Below are 24,659 nucleotides of genomic sequence, written 5' to 3'. Positions count from 1 at the left end.
AGGGCTTGGAGCAAACTAGGATAATCTCTGGAACCTCCATTCTGGGTCCTGTTCCCACATTTGGCACCTGAGATATGGAATTCCTGCTTGGAATCCCTCAAATCTCTCATATTTTGGGATTCCCCTATGGAATTTCAAACTGGTGTTCCAAAGACTTTGGGATCCACAGCCAGCAACAGGAGTTGGAAATGCGGCACAAAAAATCCCAGAATGGTTTGGGATGGAAGGGATCTTAAGGATCACCCCATTCCAATCCACTTCTCATGGAAAAAAAGGGCTTGGAGCAACCTGGGATAGTGGGAATTGTCCCTGGGGATGGAGCTGGATGATCCTAAAAAATCCCTTGTACCCCAACCCATTTGGGAATCCCATCCAGCAGCACCCCCAGCTCGTTTTCCAGCTGGGTGTTCCCAGCATGTCCCAATGCCCGGGATTGCTCCTCCCAGGGCAGGATTGCGTTAAATCCACGAGGATCCCACCAGCCCATTTGTCCAGGATTTTGAGGCCCCTCTGCAATATCAGCCACTCTTCCCAGAAGATCACGGAATTCCAAATGGTTTGGGTTGGAAGCTTGAAGCTCATCCAGAGCCACCTTCCAGCAGGGAATATTTTCCACGTTTTTAATCCCAAATAATGCCATCCCAAAGCCCAACCCCACAGAATCCATGAAATCCCAGGAAAACAAGGATGGATTTTTCCCGCCGATTCCCAGCCAAGTGAAGACAGGAGAGAAAAATCACAATTCCAAGAGATTTAATTAAGAAGGAATTACAGGTGGAAAACCCTTCTGGCACATGGAATTCAGCCAATGTACAGCTCCAGGATGGGTTTCCCAAGGAATATTCCACGTTTTTTGGGATATGTTGGACTCAACACAACCCACAAAATACGGAGTCGGTGCTAAAACCACACGACAATAAAAAATATGGCACAAAGAACACCCCAAAACCGCTCAAATCCTAAAGATTTCCTTTCGGGAATTCTGGGTTGGACTCACCCCACTCCCAGATCCCATCCCAGCCTCACCAAACACGGATTTGGTGCGAAATTCACTTGGAAATCCATGGAAAAATGAGGTGCAGGATGTTCCTTCTCCTCTCACGGTAAACCAGCAGCGATTTAGGGTTGGGAAACATCAGGAGAAACTCCAGGAGGATTTTATTCCCAGGAAAAAATTGATGGATATGGAATTATCACCAGATTTTCCAATAAAGTGCATGCCAGGAAAAACTTGGAATAAATTTTACTCCAGCCCTAACTAAGCTGAAGAAATACAAACCTTGCAAACAACACCCTCGACACGGTTCGGTGTCTTTTTCTCCCAAAATTAGGCTGGATTCCAAAAAAATGGGAAAAAATCCCACAGGAAAAAAAAAAAAGGGAAAAATTCCCACGGAATCCAAGGATTTGAAGCTTCACTGTTCAAAAATATTGCACTGGAAGTGTCGGGTTTGAAAGCGACACCAAAAATACTTAAATTAAAATAAAAAAATAATTTAAAAATAAATATTTAACGGCAGCTCCTTGGAGGTAAAAGAGCTGGAGAAGGCAGGGATTGATGAAATGGGAATTTTTCCTACAGAATATCAAAAATTTCCAAGGGGACTCTCTGCTCTCAACAGAGCCAAGTGTAAACTTCAGACTTTAATTGAAAATATTCCCTTTTTTGTTTTAGGAATTCTGGAAAAGCCTTGAAATGTTTCATCACCACTGAGTGCAAATAAATTTAAAAATCAGGATCAGCTCCAAAGGCTTTTAGGGAAAGAGCTGGAGAGGGAATTCATGGGCTGGAAAGCAGCAAAATGAAAAAGCACAGTAATTAATTGATGAATTAATTAATGAATTAAGTCAGTTTTGTCACATCCCTTCCTATTTACAGGGTTTGGCAGTGGAGAATCCACAAGTTCTGTTTCATCCCGACTGGAAATTTGGATCTTTCCCCCCCAAAAAAGCTTCCAAACCTCATCCAAGATCCAAACCTCATCCAAGGTCCTACCATCATCCAAAATCCAAACACTCTCCCAGATCCAAACCTCATCCAAGATCCCACCATCATGCACAATCCAACCACCATCCAACATGCAAACCTCATCCAAGATCCAAAGGTTATCCAAGATCCAACCATCTAAGATCCAACCGTGGTCCAAAATCCAACCATTATCCACAATCCAACCATCCAAGATCCAAACCTCATCCAAGATTCAACCGTCATCCAAGGTCCAAATGTGATCCAAGGCCCTCATCTAAGATCCAGCCATCCAAGATCCAACCATCATCCAATATCCAAACACTGTCCAAGATCCAACCCTCATCCAAGATCTAAATGTGATCCAAGATCCAAATGTGATCCAAGGTCCAAAAACTGTCCAAGATCCAAACTTCATCCAAGATCCAACCCTCATCTAAGATCCAACCATCCAAGATCCAACCATCATCCAAAATCCAAACACTGTCCAAGATCCAAAACTCGTCCAAAATCCAGCTGCCATCCAAAATCCAAACACTGTCCAAGATCCAAACACTGTCCAAGATCCAAACCTTATCCAAGATCCAAACATTATCCCAGGTCCAACCTTCATCTAAGATCCAATCCAAACCTCATCTAAGATCCAAACCTCATCCAAGGTCCAACCATCCAAGATCCAATCATTATCCAAAATCCAAGCACTGTCCAAGATCCAAATGCTGTCCAAGATCCAAACCCCATCCAAAGTCCAGCCATGATCCAAGGTCCAAACACTATCCACGATCCAAACCTTATCCAAGATCCAACCATCCTGCAACATGCAAACCTCATCCAAGATCCAAACATTATCCAAGGTCCAACCTTCATCTAAGATCCAACCATCCAAGATCCAACTATGGTCCAGATCCAACCATCATCCAAAATCCAAACACTGTCCAAGGTCCAACTGTGATCCAAGGTTCAAACACTGTCCAAGACCCAAACCTCATCCAAGATCCAACCATCATCCAAGATCCAATTGCATCCAAGATCCAATTGCATCCAAAATCCAAACCTCATCCAAGATCCAACCACCATCCAAGTCCAGGAACCGCTTCAATCCTCTCAGGAGCTCACCCCCAGCAGCGCCATTTTCCAAACCTCACCCCAAACCCTTCCCAAAGCGTCTCTGGAAAATCCAGTCCTGAACATCCCGGCTCCCCCACCCTCCTGCTCCGGCGGAAAGCTACGTCAGCTTCCTCATCCTGCGGTTCTGCCGCTCGATGGTGAGCGTGGCGCGATCCACGGAGCTGCCGATGGAGTCCAGCGCCTCGTCCTGCCGCTCCAGCTCCGCCTCCGTCTCCAGCGCCAGGCCCTTGAGCTTCTTCAGGATCTGCGGAGGGAAACGTGGAGAGCTCGTGGTGAGGGCTCCGGAACAATGGGAAAATTCATGGATGACATCCCAGAATCCCATAATTTGGGGCTTGGGAGCAATGGGATAATTCATGGACTGATATCCCAGAATCCCAGAATTTGGGGGCTTGGGAGCAATGGGATAATTCATGGACTGACATTCCAGAATCCCATAATCTGGGGGCTTGGGAGCAATGGGATAATTCATGGACTGACATTCCAGAATCCCATAATCTGGGGGCTTGGGAGCAATGGGATAATTCATGGACTGACATTCCAGAATCCCATAATCTGGGGGCTTGGGAGCAATGGGATAATTCATGGACTGATATCCCAGAATCCCAGAATTTGGGGCTTGGGAGCAATGGGATAATTCATGGATTGACATCCCAGAATTTGGGGCTTGGGAGCAGTGGGATATTCATGGACTGACATTCCAGAATCTGGGGGCTTGGGAGCAATGGGATAATTAATGGATGACATTCCAGAATCCCAGAATTTGGGGGGTGGGAGAAATGGGATAATTCATGGACTGACATCTCAGAATCCCAGAATTTGGGGGATTGGGAGCAATGGGATAATTCATGGACTGACATCCCAGAATTTGGGGGCCTGGGAGTAATAAGAAAATTCACGGACTGACATCCCACAATCCAGGAATTTGGGGCTTGGGAGCAATGGGATATTCACGGACTGACACCCAGAGTTTGGGGCTTGGGAGCAATGGGATATTCATGGACTGATCTCCCAGAATTTGGGGCTTGGGAGCAATGGGATATTCATGGACTGATCTCCCAGAATTTGGGGCTTGGGAGCAATGGGATATTCATGGACTGACACCCAGAATTTGGGGCTTGGGAGCAATGGGATATTCATGGACTGACATCCCAGAATCCCAGAATTTGGGGGCCTGGGAGTAATAAGAAAATTCACGGACTGATATCCCACAATCCAGGAATTTGGGGCTTGGCAGCAATGGGATATTCATGGATGACATCCCAGAATTTGGGGGCTTGGGAGCAATGGGATAATTCATGGACTGATATCCCAGAATCCCAGAATTTGGGTTCTTGGGAGCAATGGGATGTCCATGGACTGACATCCCAGAATTTGGGGCTTGGGAGCAATGGGATAATTCATGGACTGACATTCCAGAATCCCAGAATTTGGGTGGGAAAGGACCTTAAGGATGATCCAGTTCCGAGCAGGGACACCTCCCACCATCCCACGTGGATCCAACCTGGCCTTGGACACTTCAGGGATTCAGGGGCAGCCCCAGATGCTCTGGGAATTCCATCCCAGCCAGGAATTCCCAATTCCCAATATCCCATCCAGCCCTGCCCTCTGGCAGGATATTTTTCCAATTAGAAAGAAATAAAACGAAATCAATTAAAATGAAATAAAATCAAAGAAATTAAGTGTAAAATAAGGAATAAAAATTCAAATAATTAAATTTTAAAAACTAAAATAATCCAAGAATTTAAATAATTAAATAATAAAAATATTTAAATAAATACTAAGTGAATAATAAATGAATTCAAATTAATAAAGATTAAATTAATAAATAATAATCTTTAAATAATTTAACAATTTAATAATTTATAAATGAAAGAAAATAAAAAATGAAAATCAAATAAATACAATTTAAAAGTAATAAAAATAAAAAATTTAAAACAATCCTATTTAAAAAATAAAATAACATAACACAAATAATATAAGTAAAATAAAAATAAATTACGTTCAAATCAAATAAATTTAAAAATAAATATAATTTAAAAATAATGATTCAAAAAACAGAATAACATAGTGATAAAGCTCTGGAATGGCTGCCCGGGGAGGTGGTGCAGTCCCCATCCCTGGGTGTGTTTAACACAGCCTGGATGTGGCACTGGGTGCCAGGGTTGAGTTCAGGTGCTGGGGCTGGGTTGGACTCGATGATCTTTGAGGTCTCTTCCAACCCAGTGATTCTGTGATTCTGGGAATTCTGTGAATTTGGGGGAATTTTGGGAATTCTCAGGGATGAGGGAGGTGGTGCAGTCCCCATCCCTGGGTGTGTTTAACACAGCCTGGATGTGGCACTGGGTGCCAGGGTTTGGTTGAGCTGTTGGGGCTGGGTCGGACTCGACGGCCTTGAAGGTCTCTCCCAACCTGGTCATTCTGGGAATTAATTCTGGCAAATTCCATCCCCATTCTCACCTGCCGGAGCTCCTTGGCCTCCTCCTGGGACACTTTCTGCAGCTGCACCTGCTCCTTGGCCGGCCCTTCGGGACCCCCCGCGGCCCCCAGGAATCCCGTGGCTGCCAGAGAAATTCCACGTTAGGGAAAAATTCCTGCCTGGAAAGGAGGGGGAGCTTCAGGAGCTGCCAGGGAGTTGGGGAATCCCTGGGAATGCCCAAGGGGAGCGCGGGAGAACGGAACTGCTGCTCGTGGAGTCCTTCAGGATCATTCTGGAATTCTGGGATCAAAGTGCTTGGGCTGTGCTTTGCTCCATGGGAATCTGGGAATGCCCAGGATCCAATTTTTCCCATTAAATTCTGATTTTCTGGGAATATTCAAAGTGTATTCCCTACAATTTCTCTTTATTTTTTGTGGGATCTCAGCACCTCAGGATGGAGATGCAGAGAGGCCGAGACCACCCTTGGGGGGCTCAGGAGTCCTGGAATGTTGCCAGAAGTGTCTGGTGGCAGGGCTTTGATCCGACACGGGAGACGACACCTGTATGAGGACTGGGAAGGTTTCACTGGGTGAATGGTGAAGGGATAAGTTAGTTAAAGTGTAAAACACAGGGTTTAGGATTTTGGTACAGGGGGGTCTAAAGAAGTAAGATGGAGGAATTGGGGCGTGTCCTGTCCTTCTTCTTCTTCTTCTTGGCCTCCATCTTCTGTGGTGATGGTGGCACTTTGGGATTGGTTATTACTAAAAGTGCACTGGTTAATAAGGGTAGAAGGTATTGGGGAAAAATGATAAATATTGTAAATGTAATTTTGAGTATAAAGATAAGTGACCGCCCCGGGGGCTCTCAGTGTGCCCATGGCTGACTTGCTGTGCAGACCTCTGTCGGGCTGAAAGAAAATCTTTTAGATAAACAATTAATAAACACCGAGACCGAGACAAGATCAGAAGTCTCTCCTCGTTCTTTGAAGCGCCGGGCTCTTCAAGGCCATCCCTGGGCCTTTCCAGGCCACCTAAACAGCACCGAAAACCTAACAATTTTTCTCCTTTTTTAAAATTTTCTCTTCATTTTTTCTCTTTTGTTTTTTCTTCATTTAATTTTACTTCATTTTATTTATGGTTTGTTATTTTATCTTCACTTTATTTTTATGTTATTTATGTTATTTTAAGTTATTTTCTTTTTTAAATAATTATTTTTTAAATTTAATTTCTTATTTAGGGAGCCTTTTTTATTTATGTTTTGTTATTTTATCTTTATTTATTTTTATGCTATTTAGGTTCTTTTATGTTATTTTATTTTTTAAATAATTATTTTTTTAAATTTTATTTCTTATTTAGGAAGCCTCTGGAAAACAGGATCATTTGGAATGTGAAGATTCATGGGAATTCTCAGCCATTCTTTGGGATAAAATTGGATTAAAACTGTTCTAAAATTTCAATGTTTATCCAAAAAAAACCCACTGGAAAAAAGTGCAAAGCAGGTTAAAAAAATTGAGAAAGTAATAATAATAATAATAATAATAATAATAATAATAATAATAATAGTAATAATAATAATAGTTGATGATTATATTGTTGTTGTTATTATCATCACTATTTCAATAATAACAAATTAATTGATAATTAATATTTTAAAAATAAAATTAGCCAGTAAGTATTAAATAAAAATAATTCCCTAAATTCCTTTTCCGCATGGAATGAAGCCAAAGTGGACTTTTTTTGGAATTTCTATAAATTTAGGCATAAACTGAGGGCACGGTTGGTGTAAACAAAAGATCCAGGTGGGTTTGTGGCAGTTTTGAGGGAAAATACAGAATTTCCCCAAAGATTTCCATGCCCTGTAGGGTGATTTATGCCAAAAATCCTTGGATTAATTTCCTATTGGAAAACACACGGGGGGAACAGAAAAAACTATTTTTTTCCCCTCCTGATTTGAGATAAAGGGAAAAAAATAAGAAAAAAAAAAAAAAAAGAAAAAAAATCAGTTTTCTATGGAAAAATCCCAAAGGCTCCCACACAGTCCGTGAGCGCCACCTTGTGACAGAATGGGAACGGCGACAAATCCAAGGAAAACACAAAAAAAACCGGAAAAATCAGGATTTCTATCAGCTCCCCTCTGCTTCCCAAAGTTTTCTAAATTAACCAGGGAAGGAGAACAAAATCCAGCTGGAAAACAGCAGGAAAGCCTCTGGAAAAGGGCTGGAGATCCAATTATTTCCTGGAATTCCCTCAGGAACTAGGAATTTTTTGGGATAACAGGAAATTCTAGAGGCCAAAATTTACTTCCTTAAAAATCCAGCAGCTTTTCCAAGCTGGAATATTCCTCAAAACCAGGATATTCCCCTTCCCTGCTGGGATTCCAAGCAGAAATTGGTGGATTTCTGAATTTATCCCAATTTTCCAGTTGTTTTTGGTTCTGGATCCATCTTTTCTTTGCTCTTTTAGGATTAAAAATTAGGGAAAAAAAAGGATTCAGTGATGTTGGAAGAATAAATTCCAAGCTGTTGAAAATTCCAAGGCTGGGCTAAAAAACCCATCCTGGAATTTTAGGATTAATAGTAAAAAATGTCAAATTTCTTGTTGGGAATTTTCGGGCTCCAAAGTTTTCTTAAAATTACTCTAAAATTTCTGGAATTCCCATACCTGGACATGTCTAATATCAAAATCCTGGAGTTAATATGGGAAAATCAGGTTTATCCCATGTTCTAACTCAAGATTCCTGGAAAATTGGGGAAAGGATTTAGGGGAATTAAAGGTTTAATATAAATATTGGATATGGGATATTGGATATTAAATATTGGCTATGGAATACTGGATATTGGAAATTGGATATGGGATATTGGACCTGGGATACTAGATATGGGATATTTTATATGGGATACTGGACATGGGACATTTGATATGGGATATTTTATATGGGATATTGGATATGGGATGTGATATATTAAATATCAGATATGGGATATTAAACATTGACTATGGAATATTGGATATTACACACTGAATATTGGATATTTACTACTGGATATGGGATATTGGCTAATAAATACTGGGTATTAGTGACTGGATATTAATTATTGGGTGTTAGCTATTAAACACTGGATATTGGATATGGGATATTAAACACTGGGTACAGAACGTGGAATATCCATTATTAAATACTGAATACCAGATATGGTATATTTGATATGGGATATTGGACATGGCATACGGGATATCTGATATGGGATATTGGATATTAAATACTGGGTATTAATAATTGGATATTAATTATTGGGTGTTAGCTATTAAACACTGGATATTGGATATTAAACACTGGGTACAGAACGTGGAATATCCATTATTAAATACTGAATACCAGATATGGTATATTTGATATGGGATATTGGACATGGCATACGGGATATCTGATATGGGATATTGGATATTAAATACTGGGTATTAATAATTGGATATTAATTATTGGGTGTTAGCTATTAAACACTGGATATTGGATATTAAACACTGGGTACAGAACGTGGAATATCCATTATTAAATACTGAATACCAGATATGGTATATTTGATATGGGATATTGGACATGGCATACGGGATATTTGATATGGGATATTGGATATTAAATACTGGGTATTAATAATTGGATATTAATTATTGGGTGTTAGCTATTAAACACTGGATATTGGATATGGGATATTAAACACTGGGTACAGAACGTGGAATATCCATTATTAAATACTGAATACCAGATATGGTATATTTGATATGGGATATTGGACATGGCATACGGGATATCTGATATGGGATATTGGATATTAAATACTGGGTATTAATAATTGGATATTAATTATTGGGTGTTAGCTATTAAACACTGGATATTGGATATTAAACACTGGGTACAGAACGTGGAATATCCATTATTAAATACTGAATACCAGATATGGTATATTTGATATGGGATATTGGACATGGCATACGGGATATTTGATATGGGATATTGGATATTAAATACTGGGTATTAATACTTGGATATTAATTATTGGGTATTAAATATTGGATATTGGATATGAAATATTGAATATTAAACATTGGCTATAGAACATGGAATATTCATTATTAAATACTGAATACCAGATATGAAATATTGGATATGGGATATTAAATATGGGATACGGAATATTGAATATTGGATGTTGGATATGGGATATTGGATAGTAATTATTGGATATGGGATACGGGATACTGGCTATTGGATATTAATTATTGGGTATTGGATATTAAATACTGGATATTGGATATGGAATACTGGATATGGGATACTGAGTATTGAATATCAGATGTTGGATATGGGATATTGGATATTAAACACTGGATTTGGGATATTAAACACTGGGTATTAGTTATTGAGTATAGGACAGTAATTATTGGGTATTAATTATTGGCTATGGAATATTGGCTATTCCCTTCCAGCTGGGAATTAACTCCAGGAAAAGCAGCAGCAGTGCCAAAGGCTCTGAAGCCACCTGGAGTTTATTCCTGGAATTCATCCTCACCATAGACTCAGGGCCAATTTGCCTCCGGAATATCCTTGGAAAACCTTTGGAGCCTGGAACCCCCTGGCACCTCCAGATGGACATTCCCAAATCCACCTGATATTAAACATTGGATACTGGATATTAAACACTGGATACTGGACATTAATTATTGGGTATTGGATAGCAATTCTTGGGTATTAATTATTAGCTATTGAATATTGGATATTCCCTTCTAGCTGGGAATTAACTCCAGGAAAAGCAGCAGCAATGCCAAAGACTCTGAAGCCACCTGGAGTTTATCCCTTGGATTTACCATGGACTCACTCACCATGACCTCTGGAATATTCCTTGGAAAAAACCTTTGGAGCCTGGAACCCCCTGGCATCCCCAGATGGATGCTCCCAAATCCACTTGATATTAAACACTGGATACTGGATATGGGATACTGGATATTAAACACTGGATATTAGATAAGGGATATTGGATATTAATTATTGAGTATTGGATACTAATTATTGGGTGTTAAACTGGGAATTACCTCCAGGAAAAGCAGCAGCGTCAAAGGCTCTGAAATCACCTGGAGTTTATTCCTTGGGTTTGTCATGGACTCACTCACCACGGCCTCGGGAATACTCCTTGGAAAACCTCTGGAGCCTGGAACCCCCTGGCACCCACCTGCCTGCCAGATGGACGTCCCCAAATCCGCCTGAGGGGACTTCCTGGCTCCGGCAAACCCAAGAGCATCCTCCAAGAACTGGATTTTCTTGCTGAACTGCATCTCCAGGATGGGGATGGCCTCGGGCATGCGCGCGGCCAGGAGCCGGAAGGAGGTGTCGGGTTTGCCGATGAAGCGCTGCCGCACGCTGATCTCGTAGGGAGTGTGCACCCAGATGTCGTCCACGTCCCGCGCCTCGAAGCGGTGCAGGAGCTGGGAATTGCAATCCTGGATCTCCAGGCCCGAGGGGAGCACCGTGAGTTTGCCGGGTTTGGCGTTGGAGTCTGTCCTGTGCGTGATGATCACCGGGATTCGCAGCAGGATTCCCTCCTGGCTTTTGGGATCTGCAGCCGCGGGCGTTTCCTTGGGCTTTGCTTCCACAGGGGATTTCCAGAGTTTGGTGCTGAAGGGCCACCAGGAGGGAGATTCCAGCTCTGTTAGCAGCCTGGAAGAGGGAAGGGAGGATCGGGAGAGGGAAAAGCCCTGGATATTCCAGCAGTTCCAAGAAAATCCCCACAGACACGGGAATTCCTTAATCCCTCCTCAAACGCATCCACAATTTCCCAGGATGCAGGAAATTGAACGTTGGATATTCAATTGAATATTGGATTCCCTTCCAGCTGGGACACCACATTCTCCTCACGATCCACTGGAAAAACTCCCAGAATCCCAGCTGGGAAGGAAGGAAGTGGATTTTTCCAGGCCCATTTCCATGTGTCTGCTCCTCAATATTCCCACTCCTGCCCATCCATCACCACTTCCAAGGCTTTTTCCTGCTCCTTTTTCTTCACCCCCTCAGCCTGATGCCTTTTCCTTTGCTCCACACCCAAATTCCCAGAAAAAACAATAAAAATTCCAGCTTGAGGCTCCAAAATCCAGCAGAAACTTCCCAGAAGTGTCCAGACCCCACCTTCCCATCAGTGTTGGAGCAGCTCCATAAGGAAAACATTCTCAGCAAACAGGGAAGTTAGCCAGGGCTGGAATTGTTCAGATTCAGCTCCTGCTCCAAGGATAAGGAAAATATTCCCCTTTTTTTCAAAGGAGAACTGACAATAATCATCCCTAAAATCCAAGTTAATCCCGTTTTCATTCCCTGTTTTAAATCCATTAAAACCTTGGGATATACTCCTTAAAGTCAATAAAAACTGAGAAGAGCCCTCTGGAATTCCGTGCTGCAGCTCCAAGCTGGGTAATGTTCAGCCACCCTTGAATCTGTGGAATTCCAAGTCCCTTCCCACACTTTGAGTCCTTTCCCACTCCTCTCCTCTCCTCGTGCTCCAGAGCTGCATTCCCCTCACTCCTGCTGGAATTTTATCCAGAGGGTTCCAAGATAAGGAAATACTTGGCACAAATATTCCCAGGAGCCCTGGCTGCTCCCACTCCTGACAATTCCTGCCTTTCCTGGGTGTTGGAATATTGGATATTCCAATCCTGCCACAAGCTCACCCAAAATTCCCAATTTTGGCTTCTTTCCCATTCAATCTGAAGTGTTTTAAAGGCTTGTGGATATTCCTAGAAAATCAGGGCAAAGGATTTCCAGGGAAGCTGTGGGGGAAAAGGGAGGGAAGAAAAGAGGGTGGGAAAGGGAAAAAGTGCGGGAGAGGAAAAAAGGGAGGGAAAAAACAGAGGGAAACAAAAATGGTGGGGGAAAATCATGAGGGAAAAATGGCGGGAAGGAAGCAGCACAGCTCAGGATTTCCCAGGAATGGCAGCAGAAACAGGCACTGCAAACCCTGCTCCTATCCCAGTTTTATTCCTGTGGAGCAGGGCACGGGCAGGAGGAAGGAGATTGGGGCACTCCTGAATTCCCAGAGCTGAATTCCCAACACTCCCTGAGCCCACGGGCACAAAGGCTTGGACTGGAAGGGATCCTAAGGGTGATCCCATTCCATGGGCAGGGAATTCCCACTGCCCCAGGGTGCTCCAGCCTGGCCTTGGGCACTGCCAGGGATCCAGGGGCAGCCACAGCTGCTCTGGGAATTCCATCCCAGCCAGGAATTCCCAATTCCCAATCTCCCATCCATCCCTGCCCTCTGGCACTGGGAGCCATTCCCTGTGTCCTGTCCCTCCATCCTTGTCCCCAGTCCCTCTCCTGGAGCCCCTCCAGGCCCTGGAAGTTGCTCTGAGCTCCCCTGGATTTTTCCTTTCTCCAGCTGAGCATTCCCAACTTCCTCAGTCTCTCCTCATGGAGCTGCTCCATCCTTCCAACGAAAAATCCACACTTTCATTTCCCAAAGCCCTCCCCCAGAAATTCCAGGCCCACCAACCCATTCCCAGCTGTGGGAACGTTCCCATTCCAACCTGTCAGCCACATCCATGTCCCCCTCGATCTTGTGGAGTCCCCTCATGATGTTGTCGAACTGCTCCCCCTGGGCATGCAGCACCTTGGCCGTGTCCTCCAGGCGCTTCTGGGATCCCTCCAACATTCCCGTCAATTCCTTGCCCTTGCTGGACTCCAAGGCCGCTCCCGCTCCCCCCTCCTGGCTGGACACCAGCCGCTCCCTCCAGAAATGCTCCAGGATGTTGAACACCACATTCCTGTTGGGATGCAGGGAGCCGAACCAGTGCTTGGTGCCTTTCTCCAGGACGGTGAGGGAGCTGAAGATTAAATGGGAAGATTCCTTCTTGATCTCGCTGATGCCGGAAAGATGGAAATCCACCAGGAGCTCTCCCGTTTTGTCAGCCGTGAATCTGATGGAAGTGGGAGTCAGGGAGAGCTTCCCAGGGATCCATTGTTTGCTGGTGTCCAGGTAGTAGGAGCAAGGCCAGGAATGGATCCGGATGTCCTCGCTCATCAGCTCGCTCTGCCCGGCCTCCTCTCCCAGGGAAACGCTCTCCAACCCAGCCACAGACACTGAAACCCAAGGGGGAAAAGCAGGAATCCTGAATAAACACACAGGAATTAATCCTGGCTCTTTTCAGCTGGATATCCAAGGAATTTGGGAAGCATTTCTAACCACGGGAATATTCACTCTGGAAAAGCCCATCATGCATTTTCCCAAGAATTCCATTCACATCCTGGAATATTCCCATTCCTCTTACCTTGGTTTACCACAGACCAACAGGCACTGAGGAAAATCCCAGATATCCCAAAATACAAGGTTTCCTCTGGAAAGGGCTGTCAACATCACTGGTCACCCCATGTTCCCAATAATTCTATCGATATTCTGGAATATTCTCATTCCCAGCTCATCCTCAGCTGTACAGACCAACAAGTACTTAGGGAAATCCAGGACATCCCAAAATTCCAGATTTCCTCTGGAAAGAGCTTTCAACATCACTGGTCACCCCATTTTCCCAATAATTCTAACGATATTCTGGAATATTCCCATTTCCAGCTCATCCTCAGCTTCCCACTGACCAACAGGCACTGAGGAAAATCCCAGATATCCCAAAATTCCAGATTTCCTCTGGAAAAGCCCATCAGCATCACCAGCCATGCATTCTCAAAAGAATTCCATTCATATCCTGGAAAATTCCCATCCAAGCTCATCCTCAGCTTCCCATTGATCAAGAGGCACCGAGGAAAATCCCAAATATCCCAAAATTCAAGATTTCCTCTGGAAAGGGCTGTCAGCATCACTGGTCACCCCATGTTCCCAATAATTCTATCGATATTCTGGAATATTCTCATTCCCAGCTCATCCTCAGCTTCCCACAGACCAACAAGTACTTAGGGAAATCCAGGACATCCCAAAATTCCAGATTTCCTCTGGAAAAGGCCATTAACATCACTGGCCATGTATTTTCCCAAGAATTCCATTCATATCCTGGAATATTCCCACTCCTATCTCATCTCGGCTTCCCACAGATCAACAGGCACAGAGGAAAACCCAGGACATCCCAAAATTCCAGATTTCATCTGGAAAAGCCCATCAGCATCGCTGGCCATACGCTCTCCCAAGAATTCCACTCAAACCCTGGAATATTCCCATTCCTCTCTCATCTCAGCTTCCCACAGACCAACAGGCACTGAGGAAAATCCCAGATACCCCAAAATTCCAATTTCCTCAGGAAAAGCCCATCAACATCACTGGCCGTGCATTTCCCCAAGAATTCCATTCATATCCTGGAATATTCCCATTCCCATCTTATCTCGGCTTCCCACACAACATGCACTGAGGAAAATCCAGGATATTCAGAAATTCCAGCTCATCCACATTTATAAATCCCAGCTCTTTCCTCTTCCCCTCTGGCATCTCAACATCCAGGCATGTTAAACACAATGCAGGAATTCTCCAGGAATTGTCAGTATTCCTCAGGAACTGTCAATATTCCTCAGGAATTCCCAGTATTCTCCACAAATTCCCAGTATTCCCCAGGATTTGTCAATAGTCCCCAGGAAATCCCAGTATTCTCCAGAAAATTCCAGTATTCTCTGGGATTTGTCAATATTCTCCAGGAAATCCCAATATTCTCCATGAATTCCCAGTATTCACCAGGAAATCCCAATATTCCCCACAAATTCCCACTATTCTCTGCTTATTCCCAGTATACTCCACAAATTCCCAGTATTCCCCGGGATTTGTCAATATTCTCCAGGAAATCCCAATATTCTCCAGGAAATCCCAACATTCTCCAGGAAATCCCAACATTCTCCAGGAAATCTCAACATTCTCCATGAATTCCCAGTAGTTTCCAGGAATTCTCAATATTCCCCAGCAATTCCCACTACTCTTTGCAAATTTCCCAGTATTCCATAGGAAATCCCAGTATTCTCAAGGATTTGTCAATATTCTCCAGGAAATGTCGGTATTCCCCAGCAATTCCCAGTAATTCCCAGTACTCCCCAGGAAATCCCAATATTCTCCAGGAATTCCCAGTACTGCCTGTGAATTTCCCTCAGTGTTTTTTTTTCCCCTCCAACTTTTCACCAAGGAAAAAATTCCGAAGGAAAATTCAACCAAGGCTGTTCCCAACATGAAAATTCCTTAAGATACAATGGATTTATTCAATTATTTATTCAATAATAAATTAAAAGAAGCTTTTCCTGAGCCTTAGCCCATGTTTCTTATCTGGATTTGCATCCATGGAATTTTCAGGGAGGAATTTTCTCCCTCAGATTTTCCAAGTTTTCAACAGGGAATAAATTCCAAAGGAAAATTCAACTGAGGCTGTTCCCAAAATGAAAATTCCTTAAAATATAAAGGATTTATTCAATAATAAATTAAAATAAGCTCTTCCTGATTCTTATCCCAAGTTTCTTACCTGGATTTGGATCCATGGAATTGTCAGGGAGGAATTCTTCCCCTCAGGGAGGAATTTTCTCCCTCAGGATTTTCTTCCCAAGTTTTCACCAAGGGAAAAAAAATCCAAAGGAAAATACAACTGAGGCTGTTCCCAAAATAAAAATTCCTTTAAAAAAGGAATATAAATCAAGGACTTCTATCTAATTATAAATTAAAATAAGCTCTTCCTGAGCCTTAGCCCAAGTTTCTTACCTGGATTTGGATCTGTGGAATTCTCAGGAATTTTCTCCCAAGTTTTCACCAGGGAAAAAATTTCCAAAGGAAAATTCAACTGAGGCTACACCCAAAATGAAAATTCCTTAAAATATAAAGGATTTATTCAATAATAAATTAAAATAAGCTCTTCCTGATTCTTATCCCAAGTTTCTTACCTGGATTTGTATCCATGGAATTGTCAGGGAGGAATTTTCTCCCTCAGGATTTTCTTCCCAAGTTTTCACCAAGGGGAAAAAAAATCCAAAGGAAAATACAACTGAGGCTGTTCCCAAAATAAAAATTCCTTTAAAAAAGGAATATAAATCAAGGATTTCTATCTAATTATAAATTAAAATAGGCTCTTCCTGAGCCTCATCCCAAGTTTCTTACCTGGATATGGATCTGTGGAATTCTCAGGAATTTTCACCCAAGTTTTCACCAAGGAAAAATTTCCAAAGGAAAATTCAACTGAGGCTGTTCCCAAAATGAAAACTCCTTTAAAAAATCAAGGATTTCTATCTAATTATAAATTAAAAGAAGTTTTTCCTGAGCATTATCCCAAGTTACTTATCCAGATTTGAATCCATGGAATTTTCAGGGAAAAAAAATTTCCCTCAGTGTTTTTTGTTTCCCTTCCAAATTTTCACCAAGGGAAAAATTCCAAAGGAAAATTCAACCAAGGCTGTTCCCAAAACAGGGATCTAAATCCCTTTTTTTTATTCCAAGGAAAAATCCAGCTGAGAATTCAATCCTTTTTCTTTTCCCCAAGAAATAATACAATTGGGAATTAAACCCTTTTTTTTTCTTTTTCCCAAGGAAAAATCCAGTTGGGAATGAAATCCTTTTTTTCCAAGGAAAAATCCAATTGAGAATTCAATCCCTTTTTTTCTCCCCAAGAAAAAATCCAATTGGGAATTAAACCCTTTTTTTTTTCCTTTTTCCCAAGGAAAAATCCAGTTGGAAAATAAATTATTTTTTTTTAATTCCAAGGAAAAATCCAGTTGAGAATTAAATCCTTCTTTTATTCCAAGGAAAAATCCAGTTGGGAACGAAATCCTTTTTATTTTTTTCCCCAAGGAAAAATCCAGCTGGGATTTAAATCCTTTTTTTTTTTTTTTTTTTTTTTTTCAGTTAAAAATCCAGTGAGGAATAAAATATTTTCTTCTTTTCCAAGGAAAAATCCAGTTGGGAATTAAATCCTTCTTTTCCCAAAGAAAATTTCAGTTGGGAATGAAAGCCTTTGTTTTATTCCAAGGAAAAATCCAGTTGGGAATAAAATCCTTTTTTTAATCCAAGAAATAAAAAGAGTTTCATTCCCAATTGGATTTTTTTTTCCCAAGGAAAATCCAGTTGGGAATGAAATCCTTTTTTCTTTTCCAAGGAAAAATCTGGTTGGGAATGAAATCCTTTTTATTTCTCCAATTAAATTATATTTTCATTAGCAACAGATCTGGAGAATTCTTCTCTCTCTCCGCGAAGAAATTTAAATTTCCAATTTAAAGACAAAAGGATTTTTTCCCCAACATAAAACACAGGAAATGGTCGGAATTCTTGGAAAACCAAGGGGCAGAATTATCCTGGAATTCAGGATGGGAATCAGGGAATTATTTGGGAAGGGATCTTAAAGATGATCCAGTTCCAGCTGCCATGGGAACACCTTCCACTGTCCTAAACATTCCACAAGAAATTCCATTTTTTCCCAAAACATTCCCTCACAACTTCTTCCCAGATCAGATCTGGACTCTCCCATTATCCACACTCTTTTTTTAGGGAATAATTGGATTTTTGGCCACATCTGCCCCCAAATCCTGGAATTCCATCCACAGCAAGGCCTGGATCAGCACCAAGGAAATGAGGATTTAACATCTGGCAGCTAATCCATGGAAAAACTGGGACTGGTGAAAAAATAAAACAAACAAAAAAATCAAATTGCTTCTGAATTCTTTATAAATTCAGGAATAGGCTTGAAAATTTTGGAATGCCACAATCCTTCATCCAGGAGACTCCTGAGGGATTCCACAAGAAATTCCTTCAACTTCTTCCCAAAATATTCCCTCACAACTTGTTCCCAGATCTGTCTTTCCTTGTGGGGCCTCTCCCATTCTCTCTTTTTCTAAAGAAATAATCTGATTTTTGGCCATATCTGCACCAAAATCCTGGAATTTCATCCACAGGAACCCCTGGGATTCATAACAGGGAGATGTGGATTTGATATCCATGGAAAGGTCAGGATTGGCAGAAAAATAAAACAAAAAAAATCAAATTGCTCCTGAATTCTTTGTAAATTCAGGAATAGGTCTGCAAACTTGGGAATGCCACAATCCTTCATCCAGGAGACTCCTGAGGGATTCCACAAGAAATTCCTTCAGCTTCTTCCCAAAATATTCCCTCACAACTTGTTCCCAGATCTGTCTTTCCCTGTGGAGACTCTCCCATTATTTTTAGGATATAATCAGATTTTTTGCCACAAAATCCTGAAATTCCATCCGCAGCAAGGCCCGGATCAGCAGCAGGGAGATATGGATTTGACATCTATGAAAAGGTCAGGATTGGCAGAAAAATAAAACATAAAAACCCCAAGTTGCTTCTGAATTCTTTGTAAAATCAGGAATAGGTCTGGAAACTTGGGAATTCACAATCCTTCATCCAGGAGACTCCTGAGGGATTCCACAAGAAACTCCTTCAGCTTCTTCCAAAATGTTCCCTCACAACTTGTTCCCAGATCTGTCTTTTCCTATTATCCACACTTTTTTTAGAAAATAATTGGATTTTTGGCCATATCTGCCTCCAAATCCTGGCATTCCATGCCCAGCAAGGCCTGGAGCACAGCAGGGAGATGAGGATTTGGGATCCATGAAAAGGTCAGGATTGGCAGAAAAATAAAAAATAAAAACCCAAATTGCTTCTGAATTCTTTGTAAAATCAGGAATAGGTCTGGAAACTTGGGAATGTCACAGGTTTGGAAATGGGAATGTCACAATCCTTCATCCAGGAGACTCCTGAGGGATTCCACAAGAAACTCCTTCAGCTTCTTCCAAAATGTTCCCTCACAACTTGTTCCCAGATCTGTCTTTTCCTATTATCCACACTTTTTTTAGGAAATAATTGAATTTTTGGCCACATCTGCCCCCAGCTCCTGGCATTCCACACCCAGCAAGGCCTGGAGCACAGCAGGGAGATGAGGATTTGGGATCCAGCAGTGCCACGGGGACTCTGCAGGAATTCCTTCCCTGAGCATCACCCAGTGGTTATTTCCATAAAAAGGAGCTGATTCACCTTTGCTGAGATCACCCAATTAACCAGGAGCGTTACTCATTAGTTAATTAGGGGGAGGAGCTGGCACCACCCCGGGGCGATGTTGCCATCAACATTTCATTCCCAGGCTTTTTTTTGGGAATGATGGCCAGAAAATTCCTGTACATTTTATTGGTTATTTTTATTCTCTCATTCTGAACAGCTAAGTATTCCACAGGGTGGTTTAATCCCAGCTCTAAATCCGGGAAATGCTGAGCTTCAAACTCCTGAGAGCCACAAGCAGTAAATGAATTTATAAATCATATCCGGTCACTCTTTTTATAATTGAGAGCCAATTCCAGGATTAATAAATCCACAAATTCCAAATTTAGGATTTTCCAAGCCGTGAAGTATCCAGGCCTGACCTCACTCCTTCATTCCCAAGCCTCACTTCTGTTTCCTCACCCCAGGTTGGAATTCCTCCCTCCTGCCAAGGATTCCCATCCCATTCCCAGGAATTTTCCTCTTCCCCACCCCAACGGAGCAGAGAATTCCAAAGGTTTGGGTTGGGAGGGACCTCAGGGATGATCCCATTAATGGATCCTCCACCATCCCAGGTGGATCCAAGCTGACCTTGGACACTCCCACCCTGTGCAGTTCTCAGCAGAGGGTTGGTTCCATCACAAGGGGATCACCTGCAATGGCCACACCATTGATTTCCTGCTGTTCAGTAACTGAGGCATCTCAAACCTTGATTTCATTTCAATCTCACTCACAGTTTCCATATTCTCAAAATCTTTTGGCAGGCAGTCACATGAGGGCATTTTCCCAATATCCAACCAAAACCTCCCTCTGCTCCTGTCCCTGTTCCCTGGGAGCAGAGCCAGAGCCCGAAAGTTCCCCTGATCCTCCTTTTCCTCAGGGTGAGCATTCCCAGCTCCCTCAGGATTCCCAGCCCAGCGTTATCTGCTGGGGAGCACGAAACAGCAAAATTATCAATATGATTGTCTGGGAAGAGATGTTGAGAATATGGAAACTATAAGTGAGATTGAAATGAAAGTTTTGAGATGCCTCAGTTACTGAACCACAGGAAAACAATGGTGTGGCCATTGCAGGTGATCCCCTTTGGATGGAACAAACCCTCATCATGCTGAGAATTCCACGGGGTGGAAGTGTCCAAGGTCAGCTTGGATCCACCTGGGATGGTGGAGGATCCATTAATGGGATCATCCCTGAGGTCCCTCCCAACCCAAACCTTTGGAATTCTCTGCTCCGTTGGGGTGGGGAAGAGGAAAATTCCTGGGAATGGGATGGGAGGAATTCCAGCTTGGGGTGAGGAAACAGAAGTGAGGCTTGGGAATGAAGGAGTGAGGTCAGGCCTGGATACTTCACGGCTTGGAAAATCCTAAATTTGGAATTTGTGGATTTATTAATCCTGGAATTGAGTCTCAATTATAAAAAGAGTGACTGGATATGATTTATAAATTCATTTACTGCTTGTGGCTCTCAGGAGTTTGAAGCTCAGCATTTCCCAGGTTTAGATCTGCTGGGGAGCACGAAACAGGAAAATTATCAACATGATTGTCTGGGAAAAGATGTTGAGAATATGGAAACTGTAAGTGAGATTGGAATGAAAGCTTTGAGATCCCTCAGTTACTGAACAACTGGCAAACAACGATGTGGCCATTGCAGGTGATCCCCTTTGGATGACACAACACCCTCTGCTTGCAGACAGCTCCAAGGGGCAGAGCAGACCCCACAGCCTGGCAGAAGGGCCCAAAGAGGAGTTTGTAGGGTTTGAAATGTAACAGTGTGGTAATGTAGGAATGTGTCACAGACATGTTTTATGAAAAATTCATTCCTTAGGATTTTTCCTCCTGAGAAGCTGAGAGGCCTCAGGAGCAAAATGCAAACATTGATTATCTGCTGCTGTGGGATGCAACAGGTGCATCTGGGATTGGTCTCATGTGGTTGTTTCTGATTAATGGCCAATCACAGTCAGCTGGCTCAGACAGAGAGAGCCACAAACCTTTGTTATCATTCTTTGCTATTCTATTCTTAACCAGCCTTCTGATGAAATCTTTCTTCTATTCTTTTAGTATAGTTTTAATGTAATATATATCATAAAATAATAAATCAGCCTTCTGAAACATGGAGTCAGATCCTCATCTCTTCCCTCATCCTCAGACCCCTGTGAGCACCATCACACAAGAACCTCTTGCACCTGGCTCAGCTTTTCTCTGTTTATTATTTTGCCTTTATTAAATCTTTTTGTTTCCAACACTGCAACAGAAGCCATCCTGATTTTCATGCCTCCAAAGGTAGCTGAGCTACCTTGGGTGTGTTATAGACCTCCTGGAGCTCATTAGACCTGGCTCAAAGAAAATACCTTAACACAGTAATGTAATGATTCTTCCAGGCTGTATGTAAATGCTGTAGGATTTATAGCTTGTATTAGATTGGTGAGAATTAGAATATTCAACACAGAAGATTTATTGTATTGTAATAGAAATATCCCTCTCTCATCCTCTTTTACTCTCTCTCTCTCATCCTCTCTCCCCCTCTCTTCTCTCAGTCCTGCTCTGAGCTGTGGGTGGCAGCTCCCAGCAGGGCCCTGCACCCAGGCCCTGTGCAATAAACCCCAAATCCCAGCAGGGCCCTGCACCCAGGCCCTGTGCAATAAACCCCAAATTCCAAGACTGAGCTCCAGAGATCTCCTGTCTCTGTCCATCCCCGCTGTCCTACCCCCCCCTTCACTCCTACAGTTACCCGGGAATTTACTGATCTCCCCCAGTCCCCTCACCCAGCTCCCTTCCCTGTCCATCAATTCCCCCTCCAAATCCAGGCTCCTCTCGAGCCTTCCCTCGGTGCCAGCTCGGCCCAGGATCCACCTCACGGAGCCTCCCCAGCCCCATCCCGAGCCCCTCCATTCCCGGCCCCCTCTCCAAGTCCCGGCTCGGAGCCGCCGTCGCTCCCCGGTTCCCGGCATGGAACCGCCCCAGCCCCGTTCGAGCCCACGCCAAGCCCTGACACAAAACCTGCCCCAAGTCCCCACACAAAAACTGCCCCAAGTCCCCACACAAAAACTGCCCCAGTCCCGGTTTGAGCGCGCCCCAAGCCCCGACACCAAACCCGCCCCAAGCCCCCACACAAAACCCGCCCCAGCCCCGGTTTGAGCGCGCCCCAAATCTCCACACAAAATCCGCCAGGCCCGGTCCAACACACCGAGCATGGATCGGACCCCCACAGCCCCAAACTCCACCTCGAGCCCTTCCCACTCCGTTCGGAGCCCCTCCCGCCACGTCCAGGCTCCCCGGTCCCGGTCCGAGACCACACCGACCATGGATCAGAGTTTCCCCCCAGACCCCAACTTCTGACGCCTCGGTCCCATTTCCAGCCCCAAGCTCCACCTCGAGTCTCCCCGGGCCCATCCGGAGCCCCCCAAGCCCAAATTTGTGACGCCTCGGCCCCATTTCCAATCCCAAACTCCACCTCCAGCCCCTCCCGCCGCGTTTTGAGTCCCTCCAGGCCCAGCCGGACACTCCCGGTCCCGGTCCGAGACCGCACCGAGCATGGATCGGACCCCCCCCAGCCCCAAACTCCACCTCGAGCTTCTCCCGCCGCATTTCGAGTCCCTCCAGCCCCATCCAGACATTCCCGGTCCAAACGCGACTACGGAGTGGAGCCCCCCCTCCCCAGGCTGTGACTCCCCCAGCCCCATTTTCAATCCGTCTCCATCTCCAGCCCCTCCGGGCGCATTTCGAGTCTCCCCAGGCCCAGCCGGACATCGTCAGTCCGACACCACCGCGGCCACGGATGAGAGCCCCCAGTCCCTGTCCGGAGCCCTCCCAAGCCTCAATTTGGGACCCCCCCACCCCATTTCCAACCCCAAACTCCATCTCGAGCTTCTCCCGCCCCATCCAGATCCCCCACTCACGGTCCGGCACCACCGCGCCCACGCTTCGGAGCCCCAGTAAGCCCAAATTTGGGAGCGCCCAGCCCCATTTCCACCTCAAACTCCACCTCCACCCCCTCCCGCTTCACTTCGAGCTCCTTCAGCCGCATCCGGACCCCCCCGGCCCCCTCATTCCCTGTCCGGAGCCCTCCCAAGCCCCAGTTTGTGACCCCCCAGCCCCATTTCCAACCCCCATTCCCAAGCTCCACCTCGAGCTCCTCCCGCCCCACTTCGAGCCTTCCCGGCCGCGGTCCGAGACAACACCGACCATGGATCAGAGTCCCCCCAGCCCTCAATTTTTGTCGCCCCAGCCCCATTTTCAACCCCAAACTCCACCTCGACCCTTCCCGCGCCATTTCCAGTCCCTCCAGCCCCATCCGGAACCCCCCGGTCCGAGACCACCGCGGTCATGAATCGGAACCCCGCACTCCCTGTGCGGAGCTCCCCTAAGCCCAAATTTGTGACCCCCCAGCCCCATTTCCAACCCCCATTCCCAAGCTCCACCTCGACCCCTCCCGTCCCATTTGGAGCCCCTCTGGCGCCATTTCCAATCCCTTCAGCCCCATCCAGACCTCCCTGTCCCGGTCCGGCACCACCGCGGCCATGGATCGAAGCCCCCCCAAGCCTCAATTTGTGTCCCCCCAGCCCCATTTCCAGCCCCAAGCTCCACGTCCAGCCCCTCTCGCCCCATTTGGAGACCCCCCCCAGCCCCATCCGGACCTCCCTGTCCCCGTCCGACACCACCGCGGCCACGGATCGGAGCCCCGCATTCCCTGTCCGGAGCCCCCCCCAAGCCCCAACTGTGACCCCCAAGCCCCATTCCCAATCTCAAACCCCACCACCAGCCCCTCCGGCGCCATTTTCAGTCCCTCCAGCCCCATCCGGACCTCCCTGTCCCCGTCCGACACCATCGCGGCCATGGATCATAGCCCCCCCCCATTCCCTGTCCGGAGCCCCCCCAAGCCTCAATTTGTGACCCCCCAGCCCCATTTCCAGCCCCAAGCTCCACGTCCAGCCCCTCCCGCCCATTTGGAGCCCCCCGGGCCCGTCCGAGCCCCCCGGCTCCCCACGCACCTCCCTCAGTGCGGCACCGGCCCCGCTCCGCGCCTGCGCCTTCCGCGCGCTCTCATTGGCTGAGCCCCGCGCATCTGAGCGTTCCTATTGGCTGAGCCCCGCGCCGGTGCGCTCCGCTTTTCACCTCCCCCCCGGACCCCACCCGCCCGACGCAGAGGTTCCGGCGGCGCCCGCC

At 44.9% G+C, this 24,659-nt stretch overlaps 1 protein-coding gene across 5 annotated transcripts; it reads right to left on the bottom strand.

The window, feature by feature from the left end:
• Window positions 1-736: 736 nt before the first annotated feature.
• Window positions 737-24,506, bottom strand: SNAP47 (synaptosome associated protein 47). Of its 5 annotated transcripts, XR_009419247.1 has the most exons (7): window positions 24,485-24,506; window positions 13,079-13,631; window positions 10,738-11,222; window positions 5,555-5,655; window positions 2,811-3,338; window positions 2,380-2,397; window positions 737-2,307 (listed from the first exon to the last, which is right to left on the bottom strand). XR_009419247.1 is itself a non-coding variant. In XM_059480405.1 (5 exons), exons 2-5 carry the CDS (start codon window positions 13,570-13,572, stop codon window positions 3,192-3,194), a joined length of 1,227 nt encoding a protein of 408 aa, XP_059336388.1. In that variant the 5' UTR covers window positions 13,573-13,631; window positions 24,485-24,506; the 3' UTR covers window positions 737-3,191. The 5 variants fall into 5 exon arrangements, 1 of the variants encoding a protein (XP_059336388.1); XR_009419246.1 differs by having other exon boundaries at window positions 737-2,538; window positions 2,703-3,338; XR_009419250.1 differs by lacking the exon at window positions 2,380-2,397 and having other exon boundaries at window positions 737-2,189; window positions 2,757-3,338.
• Between the last annotated feature and the right edge of the window lie 153 nt (window positions 24,507-24,659).

The sequence above is a fragment of the Ammospiza nelsoni genome, chromosome 1 (genome assembly GCF_027579445.1).
Source record: "Ammospiza nelsoni isolate bAmmNel1 chromosome 1, bAmmNel1.pri, whole genome shotgun sequence".
In the NCBI taxonomy this organism is placed as follows: domain Eukaryota; kingdom Metazoa; phylum Chordata; class Aves; order Passeriformes; family Passerellidae; genus Ammospiza; species Ammospiza nelsoni.
Note: the sequence above shows the minus strand (reverse complement) of the source record. Positions and strands in the feature narration are given on the sequence as shown.